Source organism: Opisthorchis viverrini (assembly GCF_000715545.1).
Source record: "Opisthorchis viverrini unplaced genomic scaffold opera_v5_128, whole genome shotgun sequence".
NCBI classification, from domain to species: domain Eukaryota; kingdom Metazoa; phylum Platyhelminthes; class Trematoda; order Opisthorchiida; family Opisthorchiidae; genus Opisthorchis; species Opisthorchis viverrini.
Window position 1 is genome coordinate 1,317,715 of NW_008751782.1, and position 13,363 is coordinate 1,331,077.

Here is a 13,363-nt window from a genome sequence, read left to right on the forward strand (position 1 = left end):
GGGGGGGGGGGCGAGAAATGAACCATGAAAGAATGCCTTGGTTAGGAATGTCTACTGGGGGTATCGAAAGCACAACGAATGCAAATGAAAAACCTAAACCAGACCGACGAAGCTGTGAAATCAACTAGACTTGAGGTATATGAGGATGATGCTTTCCCCACAAGTAACTGGTAGGTTGGATAAATTCAAATTTTAGCTTTTAAATTCTCCTTGGACAAACCGCCAATGGTATGTCAACCCGGTTAAAGCTCAGAACACCCACTTTATTCTCAACTTTGTTGAGTAGGACTTCCTCAACAGTGTCTACAAGAGTAGCGTGAGCGTTTTCTGAATAACACGAGACAGCTGGCTAACTGATTACCCGAGGGATCCAAAAACGACCGTATTGGGGCATTAGAGGCAGAAATAACTCGGACAAAAAGGTATTTCGGTAGCTCAAGACTTTCCCCAGTGTGGATCCATTTTACAAGTACTGACCAAAACGTTTTTGGAAAGCGTTCCAGGTAGTATTGACTTTGTTCCGCAAAACACCGGAGAACGGTATCAACCACCTGCTACATCCGAGTAGCTACCAACGGAGACGGCGTTCCTAAGAGAAAACGATCGAGGTTTTACGGTGAATACATTCGCTAGAAACCCTAAAGCGTTCCAACGACACTGAGGGAATAACGATTGGACAGCGATGTTTGGCCGATAGGCTTAGCCGTAAAAACCAATTGGACAGGGCCTTACTCTGCTTAATAACGGAGAAACTGTCGCAGGAATTAACACATCGGACCGAAGTTTGAAGCAGTTCAAATTCAAAGTGGGATGAGTAGTACGAGGTCGGCCGCATGTGTGACCGACGTCGCAGGAATATTCGACGATTGGTGGGGCCTTGTTGAAGAAAGGGCTCCGCTGGACGGAACGCATAGTACTCAAATGATAAAACTCCAACGATAAAAGAACTGAAAAGTACATTGTCTGTGCTACCACAGTGGTAATGGAACATTAATACCAACAGTTTCTCTTATTCGTGGATGAAAACCAAGCTTCCCCAAAATACAAGAATTCTATGGATTCCACCAAAATCGCCGGATGAAAAGAAAGGCTTTTCCAAGCTGGCTCAACCGAACCAACGAGGAATTTACAGGAGAAGGACAAAAACTTATTTTACTCCGATCTGCGTCACACTCACACAAGACTGCCGTTATTCAAATTCTAATTGAGTCTCCCGTGAAAACCAAATTGATTTGCAGATGAGTGTAGTTCTCGAAAACAGTGCAATTTGGGTTCAAGTAGATCATAAGGTCGACGGAAACTCGGGGACTGCGTCTACCTGATGAGCCCCAAGAAGGGCGAAACCGGTCGTGGGCTGTCGAAGAGTTTTCAGCAACCTTGTGAGTAGTTTCCTTTATCTAAAATATGCTGTTATCCAAGAGGAGTATGAACACAGTTTGGTCAGATATCTTCAATTTACAAAAAACGATGATGAAATAAATGTGATAAAAAGGTGAGTAGTCCGAAAAGATCGAAGACTAAATTCTGAAGTGTCCAAACTCTCCCAAATTGCCACAATCCCTCCTAGAATGACGCTACCACAACGGAGGATCATCGAAAACCTGGCTCGCAACAGCTAAGGCTGATGCGTAACTATGTAAAGCAACCGAACAGTTGGCGCTGCGCTGCATGACTATCAGTGGTGGCAAATATTGTTGGGGCTCGCTCAACCCCCCTCCAAGGAAGACAGTCATCGTAAATTAAATTGAAGTAAAATAGGGTTAATTTCAACGATTTGATGCAATATCCCTAATGGCCCAGTCAAAGCCCTGAATGTCAACATTTTCCACTGTTTAAAACTCAAAGTATTGAAACCAAGAAAATACACTTCGATTCCTCACATGTCAAAGGCCCTTTTACAAAGCGATGGCTCAATGGATAGCGACATTTTTATCGGTATGTCAAGTCACAATCCATGACACACTCAAAGCCGACGTATTCTCTAGCAGGGGGTAGTCGCAACAAATACATTAAATTAGGGATCATTGACAAATTGAGTGATTCTAACCGGTCTCGTTGAATTTATGCAGCACCAGCCGGAACAGGAACTAGATCAAATCCATTCCCGTTCAACGAGGAACACAGTTAGTCCTATAAGACCGAAGGAAAAACGTGAATGCCTTATCGGATATATTTCGTTTCATGGATAAACGCCCACTATAGAGTCTATCTCTTGAAACGTCTATTTACGATTAGCCGTGTGTGTTGTGTCTACAGAAATATAATGTGATGCATTTCGTCATCGAGCAGCGTCTCGTGTCTCCTCAGTGGTCATTATGGCAGTTGGTACGAGGCGAGATGGCTCAAGTGGTTAGAGCGCGAAGTTACTGACCGGAAGGTCCGTGGTTCGAACCTGATCTCTGCCACTCGACTTCCCCTATCTAGGCCTGGGCAACCTGGCAGTATCCCAGCCCTCGTGCAACCTTTGGGTGGCATGGCAGCTAGGCACCGAAGGGGTGCTACAGCTGAACGATTTCGATTTGGTACGAGTCGATTGAGTTCACCGGAAAGGACTCAAAGAACAAAAACTCACGCGTTTTCGAATTAGCATTGGAATCAGTTTATTATTCAATTTTAAGGTCCAAAGACAACCTGGAAAGGAAATGAGACAAGTGGGAACTAGATACATCGTCCCGTCAACACCAGAAACAAAGAGCAAAAACCACAACGGTGGTCTTCAGCACATTGACAAACACAAGAGTGACAGCATATTTATGAATGACATCCATATTTGCTACAAGAAAAATAGCAATGCTAGATAAACCTACGTCATCCACCAAAAACACGTGAATTCGAGATGATTTTCCTCCAATGGGAATTCGACGAGAAAGACTGCGTCACCTCCGGTTGAAGTAAGAGAGAGGTTCCATCTGACTTGAATAATGGCGCTAGTAAACTTTTAAAGGGGGCTGTGAGGAATTCCGTGGTCTGGCACAAGTAGGCTTATATTTCTGTATCGTTCGTCTTTCTACCTCAGGATACGCATACACCTTACACTGCTGATACACTGAAATGAAATGGGTCTAAGGTCATTTGTTTTTTTTCATTTACGGCTTCTAAAGCTGCAAACGGTGGACAACATAATGGACATGCCTCAGGAAAGCCAGGGTTCGCACTTCAATATGGCCATCCACCAGTCCGCGTTTTAAGGTGTCGCATGTTGTTCTACTGATAAGGACGTAGAGGGTGCATTTTACTTACACTATCACTACCTTCAAACGGCGGAAACTAATCTTAGGAGAAAGTGTATTTAATTGTAACCTTGAAACAACCTGAGGGATACACAACTGGTAAGAAACGTCCTGCATGCAGTTAGAATAGCACACAGAGTGGAACACACGCTTGGTCCGAGCTACTGTTGTAGGTCCGCAGCCATCTGTGTTAGCTTCTACCAAAAAAACACAAACGGAAGTCATCCTTTGCAGACAAATCGGTCCATTTGGAGGGAAGTAACAGGGCCGAGATGAAATTTGGAACCGAATAAATATGGGCTTAGGAGTTTCGCCACCAAGGTGTATCACGACACGGCTCCATGCTTTGAATTATCAGCTGAGGAACATGGGGAGCAAGTACGCGAACAAGTCGGATGTTCAAGTAAGCAGCATGACTGGGAGACAATTTGGAGGAATAATCAGACCCAGCGGAGCACACATGTAAATGAAAAAGCTAGGTGAATGGAACCACTACTCATAGTTAGAACTGCCTGAACAATCCTAATCGAAGGTTAATCTGACAGGTAATCTTGTCGTTGCACTATGGTCATACACAAAAGCATTCAACGAGTAAGACAACGGTCAAACATGTCTACGGTTCACTGCTTTGCGCGTAGGTATTGCCCCGCCGCATAAACTGGACGTAGAAGAACTTCGAACCACTGGTTCTAAGCAGGAGGGGGGGGGTCCTGCTAGTGGGACTTCAGGGTTTTAGGCACAGAGTAAAAGCATCCAGTTTTTGGCTCATTGATTGACAGAGTATGTCACTTTGTATTTGAGGCGTGTGGCATTCACCTGGTACGTTTCCGTAAGGGGGAGTGGTCTCTGTTTGCTTGTTGATGAGCGCACGGAGCAGAAAACCTGGAAAATCACTAGTTGCAAGACCACCTGTCAATACACTGCAATTATCTCACGGTCATTAAATCGTATACCCACAGGTCTTCACAGCTCCGTTTAAGCCTGCATCCGGTTAGGGGGTAAGAACACAGGGAAACTTGTCCTCGGTGTATGAAGACACTTGTTTCCTAAGCGCTGATCAATCAAGGCAAGAAAGTAGCGATGGTGACAAGAGTACACATAGTTAACGCAAATGGGAAAAAAATAATCACAGGGACGAATGACGAACGCTTTTGTCCTGTTCAGAGAGTCCCCAGTAGCAACACAGGGAAACTTGTCCTCAGTGTATGAAGACACTTGTTTCCTAAGCGTTGATCAATCGAGGCAATAAAGTAGTGACAGTGACAAGAGTACAAATAGTTAACGCAAATGGGAAAAAAATCATCACAGGGACGAATGATGAACGCTTTTGTCCTGTTCAGAGAGTCCCCCCTCTTGCTCGAGATGACTGTAAATGTTCCTCGGCCAGCAAGGGAAAAACAATCACTAATCACACTGATGAGGACTCATGACCATTATGTAAGCACACCTTGTCCGTGCACCAAAGTGAGTCGAATAAGCGTAAGCACTCGGGTTGGAAATTCTATCAAATTCTAGCGAAAACCCAAAGATTATTTCAGTAAACAAGAGCGCAAAGCGTTAAAAACGGACATTATCAGTTCCCCCTCATAAAACTAAAGAATCCATCGGATTAAAATGCTACGCAACTAGACTGCAGTAAACCTGTCAGTTCAGGTGTACACGAACAGATGTTTGCAATATCATCACGCGGATTCTTGCCGCTGCTAAGATTTTCATCGTTGTCGTCGTCAGCTTCACCTGCAAAGGCATTTTCGGTGCTCCAGGGTTGTGATCGTAAAAATCAGGTGTGGAACCCGAATGTGCATTCGAAAAGCTCGTAATCAAAAATAGTACACCTGCTACCTCAAGAGTTGCGAGGTTCATAGAGCCAGTCTTAGTGACAGAAACAGTTTACATTGCCTAAACAGACCAGCCTAAAACCACATAGTGGCAAAGCTCACAACCTGAATGGCAAATGACCCGCCTTATGTGACCCCACAGCCGTAAAGAATGTCGAAACAGGTCTAAAGCTGCCAAAATTGTAAGCAAACTGCAGTTATAATTGTGGAAATACGATAACAATAATAATGATTTCCAAAAAGGAAGACTTCTATATTTGACAATTGGCTGGTGAATGATTTGGAACTTTGAAGTGCGGGTTCGCGAAGCTAACTCACCAAGATTTCCATCGATAACTACAGACGGTAAATTTGTGATCCAATGGGCAGAATCTGTACGAAGCCTGTAGCTCAGGGAAATAAGCAACTTTATAAGGGGAAATTATATGTGGCAAAATGACTTGATTTGAAAAAGGATACACAATTCAACAGGAATTTTGGCGTCCAAATTGGAGGACAGAGCTGGGACCGCTAAAAAAGAGAAGGCAGAAATGAAACCCAAATGTACAAGTCATTTTTTCGTAGAGGCACATGAGGTATAAATACCTCCGAAATAGGATAAACCCACTGTTAGAAGCCAGTGTCAGAGGTCCGATAGATTCCGGCGGAAACACAGGACGATGTTTCGAGATACCATCGTGCACATGACCACCGAACGCAAGGTCGTAGACACAAGTGACCTGGACAAAGATAATCGGGTACACATCAACAAACATACTCGCTCATTTCGACAGTGAACGAGCACAACATTATCCACCACACTGATAGCGAACTGGCCATTGGTCTCAACCAGTAACTCATCCGTCAGTTTCACCAAGCCGTCACTAAAACCATGGGAGAAAAGAGTCACGTTTGTATTGGGAGAAATTGGTTACGCAGTCTTACCCGCTGAACTTGTACATTGAGATTGTGGTTGATGCAGCCTCGTCCTGATCGGACTCGTCCCTCTCATGCGCTATGGAGAGATAGACGTTACCATAGCTGAGCGCGTCAGGACAATTTTGTGCTACTTACATGCACGCCAGTAGGCAGCTGTTTTGTAAAACTGCAGATACCGTGTCGGGTTGGGCATTGTCGAGAGCTAGGTTGCTTGGGAGAGAGAACTTGCAGATCTTAGTTATTGTACCCGCGGTCTGAAACAGCATAGAAAAATAAAGTTGAGCGATTCAGCTAGTTAGACAAGCACTCATAAGCAATTCAATGAGCGATGTGAGTAAAACGAAAGGTGTAAAACATCAATTCAACATTCATTCTTCTAACCGTAACTCATCGACCTGTTGGAGTAAAAACGAGTCTTCTGCAGCCATATGATAGCAGAGTACATGAGTGATTGATTTAAGTGAAGAAAGTTAAAAAACAATGCAGTTGTGGTGGAATCCCACTGATTGGCAGCATATGGTAACCATGCGGGGTACCGAGGTACTCCCATTTAATGGTGCCCTCAACGGCGACAACCTCAATATTTGGATGCCGCCAACAACGATCAATCTCTTAAATTACTTTATAAAGCAATGCGAGACTGGAATAATCGTTTTGAATTTTTTTACTGGCGAAGTTCATAGTACAGCACGAGCTAGAGCAAAAAAATAGAGCACCGTCAAACCAGTGACTGGGACTGGTGCGCTATTCCCGCTAATTTTTCGGTTTAGTTGCACAATTCCGGCCTACGCACGCTTTGGCAGAAAAGCCTCACAACAAACCTGCGTCCTTGATGACTTCATCGCACGATAGCTGCACGAACGTCGAATCATTGAAAGTAAACTTCGAGTACCACAGAAATTAAGGACTGAACTCAATTTCCTCTTCAGCATTGTATGAGCTCCTGCTCTTGGTTGCACATACGGGCAACCAACCCGGAGTAACGTTCCCTAATTCCACCAACTTCTAGAACTTTGCGCCAACTAATCGGATGTGAGTTTACTTCAAAATGAAAATTAGCTGTAGGTACTGTGAGAGCCTATGGGGTATCTAATTTGCCTGTTCGCTAAAAAAATGTGTTCGTAGTTGGCTTGTTACTCACTACGAACGAGCTAACACCTAAATATGACAGTAAGTGAGCTCGTTCATCCTACCACAGTGGGCTCAAGAAGGCTAAGAGATCGACGTGTGGGCTTATGGTAGGAAGAATTCTAAGGAAGAAACCCTGGAGTTACAAAACAGGATACCAATACTGTGGAGGGTGTTGGGGGGGATGAACGGAAACGTACTTTGAGATGGAAGGCGTGACACAGGAGTTCGGTATTCTTCGTACAGGCCACCAGAACATGGCTTGTTGCGTCCCAAGTGAACCAAAGTGTGTGCAAAAAGAGTTGCTTCTCTAGGCGCAACGAACGTTTTGTTGGTAAAACCTTGGGAGGAAAACATGGTTTTACTGAGGAGTGACGTATAAGATACAATCAAGGTGATCAAATGGATGGAACAGTCCCAGAGCACTCAAGACAGAACAATTAAAGTTGACATGATCAGAGGAGACCAAAGGCTATGCTGAACGGAGAGCCAACAGAGCGAATCAAGTCAACCCAAAGGATACACCGGGCACACCACGAGTCGGGCTCATAGAACGGATACCATTGATAATTCAGAAAAAAGCCATTCCTGGTTGTAAGTCTGTTCGCTGAGCTCAGCATTTGGATTGCAAACCAATCGAGGTGACATCATCAATGCGGGGTTGAGTTGGGTAAATTGCTCCTCTTCTGTCTGTGCATGTATAGTTTCTAATCAGTATATACTAGCAGCCTATATTCCACAGCGTCGCCAAAAGCAGTCCTTGCAAATAAGGAGCTCGGTGTGGCGGAGAAGGTACCGGGCTCTATTTTTGTTCTTTTCATTACCAAGTCTTATTTAAATGAATTCACGTGACCTTCGTGTGCCTTTCCTGCCTCCAATACCATAGACAGCGTTCAACAGAGCTGACCTAAACCGAGTGAAGATTATAGCTTGAGAGTGCAGTCAGCCTAATCCGGGCTAGTGCCCAATGTCCAACCACTGCGTGTAAGAGACGCAAGACCAAGTGGACTACTACGTCTGTTCGACGGTGTGACAACAGGTCAAATCATGAACCAAAGCAATCAATCAAGGGTAAGACAGCACACCTGGGCAAGCTTAACAAGACTGCCTGAGTACATATGTGCGTGTTCGTTCGCAGAACAACGCGTTGGTTTTGTGCGTATATGCGTGACGCATCCAGGCTAACTGCGCGAATAATAGTGAGGAAGTGAGAGCGACCGATCAATGTGGGTTCAATACAGCGGTGCAGGGAAATGTCAAGCGGTGTTCGCCCTTATACTGCTTCAGTCTAAAGTCCACTTGTCCTGGCAACGGCTAACACTCCTTACCAGATCGAACCGCAAAATTCTTCGCAAATCGAATAGATAAGACATGAAGCGGTCTTTGAGCAGCGTATTCAGTTGGCGAACATCGTAAACAAGAGAATCAACTGAGTCTCTCGTCAATAGCATTGCAATTTGCAAATGAACCTATTTCCCTCTCAGAATCACGAGTTAATGAAAACCCCAAGTGCAGCCTTTCCACATTTTGACCAAGCAAACATAAATCGTCCACATAAATACCGTACAAAATAGTAAAGCGCTGAGTATGAAATCTTTCTGCTACACATTTGTCACGCAACCCGAATGAAACACGAAGGCCAGGATAGCAAAAGCTTGTCTAAGCCTAGGTGCACATCAACCACGAGTGGAGCACGTTTGTTTGTGTCCCGGGATTCGCAACCTACGAGCCGATACTTAGCAAGGCGATTCAGTTCGTTGCTATGACCGTTCATCCATTAGAGACGGAAATTCGCACTTAGAAATTCCCACTTCCTCGTAATTCCTCGCGTACCGTATGAGAACGTGCAAACCTCGTTCGCTGTATAGTGGTAATGTGACAAATTGGCGCACCTGATACAATTCCAAAGATTCCGTAGTGACAAGCAAAATCTCTGTGGAGGTAGTCCATACGAAGCCGAGAAGCTTTATCTTCTTGCCCTGTCGGATGAAACGGTTAAACTGATAAACCGACTACCCACCTTGCACGTATGCGAATACTCAGAAGAGATTGGCGAACCATTGGAAAAGTTGAGAAAATCAATGGAATGTGGAGTTCGTTGGATAGCAAGTACACGACTGTCCGGAGAGAATTTGATGCACAACACTTCACCATGATCTTCAATCCTGTATAGACATAGTACAATAATAGTGATGTAAGCAATCTAAGCAGGGAAGATAAGCACTTTTTAAAGAAGCAACGAGGTTAGTGGCCGATATGCAGAGAAGAATACGACCGTTCCTTTTCCCCGGTAAGTTGTAAATCTTGTGATCGCAAAGTTATCACTAACAGGGGATGGAGATGAAATTGTAATGGCGATTGCTTTGCAACTGTGTGGCACGGACCATTTAGTCTTTTAAGCTCACTGACCACGATTTTTGTCTCAAACAGTGAACAAAACCAGACAGGCACAGACTATGTATTGCCGAGCATGGGCAGTAACTGGTCGCGATTCGGTTCAGTGGTAATTTGTGTATTAGAAGTAGGATCGCTTCGACTGCCGCAGTTTCCTCCACAGTTCGAATTGGACAGGCTATGTGATTACAAGAATTGTGTACGCCTATTACAACTTTCACTGAAAAGACAAACCAGTAGTTGGCCCCTTGAGGATCGTCAAGTAACAATAAGCAATTAAAACACGGACAACATACCGAAAATTGAGTGATGGTCGCGATGCATCTGGTGACTTCACATTAACGCCCATTATACCACGGGATCGGAGTGTAAAAATCTACATAATGCGCGGATGTAAGGGTTATTTGAATAAATATGTTATTGCCTGCTGCTGGGCTGTGTCAAAAAAGACACTGTTGACACTGCTCATAGGTTCGAAAATTGTCGGCTCCTCTGACAAGGTCACATAGTGCTGTAAGCCGTCGGGCTCATTTGGTTCCATTTCGGCTGCTTATTTGCAAACGAGATGTCTCAGTCCGAGGTAATAAACTGAAACATAAAAAGATCCAGAAGTAAACGGAAGAACAGCCATATAGAAGACCTGTACTCCATGACAAACATTGCGTTACTCCACACCTTAACTATGGTGCCCCCCCAATAATGGCATCAGCCACTTAAACAGCGAAGGTATATACTAGTTCAGCAACGACGCGGCACAAAAGCAGAGTTCGTCACCTGGATCAAACAAGTAAGCAGGCGTCACGTATATTGATAATAATAAATAAAAGTTCAGCTGTAACACCCTTCCGGTGCCTAGCTGCCATGCCACCCGGAGGAAGCACGAGGGCTTGGATACTGCCAGGTCGCCCAAGCCTAGACAGGGGAAGTCGAGTGGCAGAGGTCGGGTTCGAACCACGGACCTTCTGGTCAGTAAATTCGCGCTCTAACCACTTGAGCCATCTCACGTACATTGGAATAAGAGGCAATAAGAAATTTACTGCAAGTGAAGTATGTACTTGAGCAAACCAAACCAAACCAGATCTTCTGGATTTTAATAAATTTCCGGTTGTTTTGCTCGATTTATTCAGTTATTCTGTCTCAATTTATTCAATATGCACTGCGACATTACATGCACAGGGAAACTCCAGCATGATGAACAATCATACGAGTCAAGTGGCAGAGTCCGGATATCGGGGGTATTCAAGCTGTTTACATCGACTGTTTTCGTGTAGACGAGTGTACGTATCAAGACCTATGTAAATTGTAAATCAGTCCCTTGGGGAACCAGATAGAATCTCGTGTGATTCCAGAGTTTGCTTCTTTGATGGGGAAATACATTGATATGGATGAGTTCCATGCCGTAAAAATTGTTCCCCCAAGCGGAATTGTTCCGTTTTGCATGTGGTTTTTAGTTGGAATGGTATATTCACCCTTAACCGTCTTGCGAAGGCGTGCGCTACTACCTTGAGCGGATTTATTTCATACACCTGTTTGCTGTCGTTGGAGTGAGACGCAGAGAAAGATGAAGTCACGGGAAACCACAAAGTTGGGATACTCAACAATACCTTATCGGAAGCGATTATACTACCTCTGAGACTACAAAAGATGAATACGAGCTGCAGATAGCTCAGTACTCAGAATGCATACATACTTGAGTAAAAGACCAACTTCCAGCTCCAGTATCTCGACCCCTACTGTCTGGGCTTAGACTTTATTGCAATATCTCAACCTTCGTGATTCTTTCAATGGCGTGGTAGCTAGACACAGAAAGGATGTTACCGCTGAATAAACGTCATTGTTCTTCGTATACAAGGGACTTGGCACCTGATGTCCTACCTTCTTTTAGATTTTTTTTGTGTTGCTGCAAAGGCCGTCTCATGGGAAATTGTTTAGTTTCAGTTTCTGACGAACTTCCGGGACATCCCTTCCCAAGTGGCAGGTAGAGGGTAAGCCTGCACTACCTAAGTAGCAACTAAGATCTCCCATTCACGACCGTAGCTTGGGGATTTTGCTACTAATAAGCACGGATGCAGTCGCTTAATGACAGGGAAAAACCGTCTCAAATGAACAGCTGGCTTCAGGGGGTCATTATGATGCACGAACCTATCGCTACCCATCAGACTGCCGACCACAACTAGAAATCACTTCAGCTCTTACAAAAAACATGAGTCCAGACGGCGATATGACTTCAGTCCTTACAAAAACAAATATTGCGACCCAAGATAACCTTACAAATTAAAAAAAATTCAAAAAACAGTCTGAGGAGTTGTCGAGCCTAGTCCTCCATCCCTTGATTGTTTATTTTGATTGCCTTCAGTTACACTGACACAACATCACTGTCGTACATTTGCTCTGTTTTTCAAACGTTTCATCATTTATCGCTAAATCAATTTCTTCCGTTTCAGCTCTCAGTGTCAAAGTTTTAGATGAATAAGGCCTAGCTTCCGGGCCCTCAGTCTTTTCCACTCTTATTCTGATTGTCGCTACACTCGACCCCTCGTTGAACACAACAATTTATTCATCCAAAAGTTTTCTTTGAACAGTGGAAAGATTCTTACGTCTTTAACGATTCGATACCGACCCCAATACTCAAGACTCAACAGATACCTGGGAGCATTGGTTTTGTACTTTCACAAACCTCCTAGAGTCAGTGGATTCTCATTCAGCAGATAAACTGAAAACTTTGTTCAATTACGTTTCCCCTATTGTTTACCGACTCATCGGAGACTGTAAAGACTATAAATCAGCCATCAAAACCTTGCGAGAAAGTTAAATACAGACGAAATGAAATGTGCCCGGCATCTTTTGAACACTTCTAAGCAGGACGGAAGCCAGAACCCCGATCAGTTTGTGCAGAAGCCTCGCAGTTTGTTGCCAAACTGACTCTTTACGGCCGTCAGTGCAGAACAACATACCGATGAAGCGTTATGAGACGCATTTACCAGTGGACTTTATTAGAATACTATATGCCAGAAACTGCTGAAACAAGGGTCGCTAGATAGTAAAACCGCATACGACCATGTAAAGTCTCTATAACTAAAGCAAAAACAGTCGTTGTCGTTTTTGCCGAACACTCAACTCCCCTGTGCTACCGTATCGAACGACTCAAACGTCATCGCATGAACAGACGACTGCTTCTAGTGTGGGGCTTCCGTGTTTTTTTCTGTGGCTATGCTCGTCACCCGCTAAAGATGCCAACTGCAAAAACTGTGGGAAGGGCATTTTCAAAAGGTGTGCAGATCTACTGGTCCGCGGAAAACCTCATCTGTTTCAAGTGCGCACTGCAGCGGCTCCCGAGTGACTAAAATAAGCAGTCGCCGACTTGAAGGCCAATGGTGTCCCACTTTGAGCTATTGTTGATTCTGGTATCTCAGAAAGTTTCATTTCCGAAAATTTACTCCGTCGTAACAAGTGTTTCGTACCACCATGGTCATCTGAGAAAACTTTGGCATCCATCCAGCACAAAAGCTTTCCACTTCGAAACTATTTCTTAACGTTGCAACATAACGTGACCGCTGTGCAGATATTCTGCAAGGACATGTGTCGTATTCGACGAGGGATGGAGTGCAGCGACAATCAGAATAAGAATGGAAAAAAACTGAGGGAGCAGAACCTAGGCTTCATTTATCCAAAACTTTGACACTGAGTGCTGAAAACGGAAGAAAGTGATTTAACAATAAATGATGAAGTGTTTGAAAAACAGAGCAAATATAAAGCATTCACCCCCGTAGAGATGAAAACTCTCAGGGGTTCGCTTTAAGATTGAATAATCTCAAGCTTCTCTGTTGCGCAAGACATACGGCAGTGTCCGCCGTT

General features: G+C 44.2%; 1 protein-coding gene across 1 annotated transcript in view; it reads right to left on the minus strand.

Annotated features, from left to right (window-relative positions):
* Positions 1–10,049, minus strand: part of T265_06227 (hypothetical protein) — a gene marked incomplete at both ends in the record, with an annotated part of 34,516 nt that extends 24,467 nt beyond the window's left edge. Inside the window, 10 exons of the mRNA XM_009171435.1 lie at positions 2,573–2,631; positions 5,387–5,440; positions 5,528–5,578; positions 5,676–5,787; positions 5,826–5,931; positions 6,122–6,240; positions 9,007–9,093; positions 9,135–9,279; positions 9,805–9,884; positions 9,960–10,049. Coding sequence (XP_009169699.1) covers positions 2,573–2,631; positions 5,387–5,440; positions 5,528–5,578; positions 5,676–5,787; positions 5,826–5,931; positions 6,122–6,240; positions 9,007–9,093; positions 9,135–9,279; positions 9,805–9,884; positions 9,960–10,049 — 903 coding nt within the window. The remainder of the gene's footprint in view (positions 1–2,572; positions 2,632–5,386; positions 5,441–5,527; positions 5,579–5,675; positions 5,788–5,825; positions 5,932–6,121; positions 6,241–9,006; positions 9,094–9,134; positions 9,280–9,804; positions 9,885–9,959) is intronic.
* Between the last annotated feature and the right edge of the window lie 3,314 nt (positions 10,050–13,363).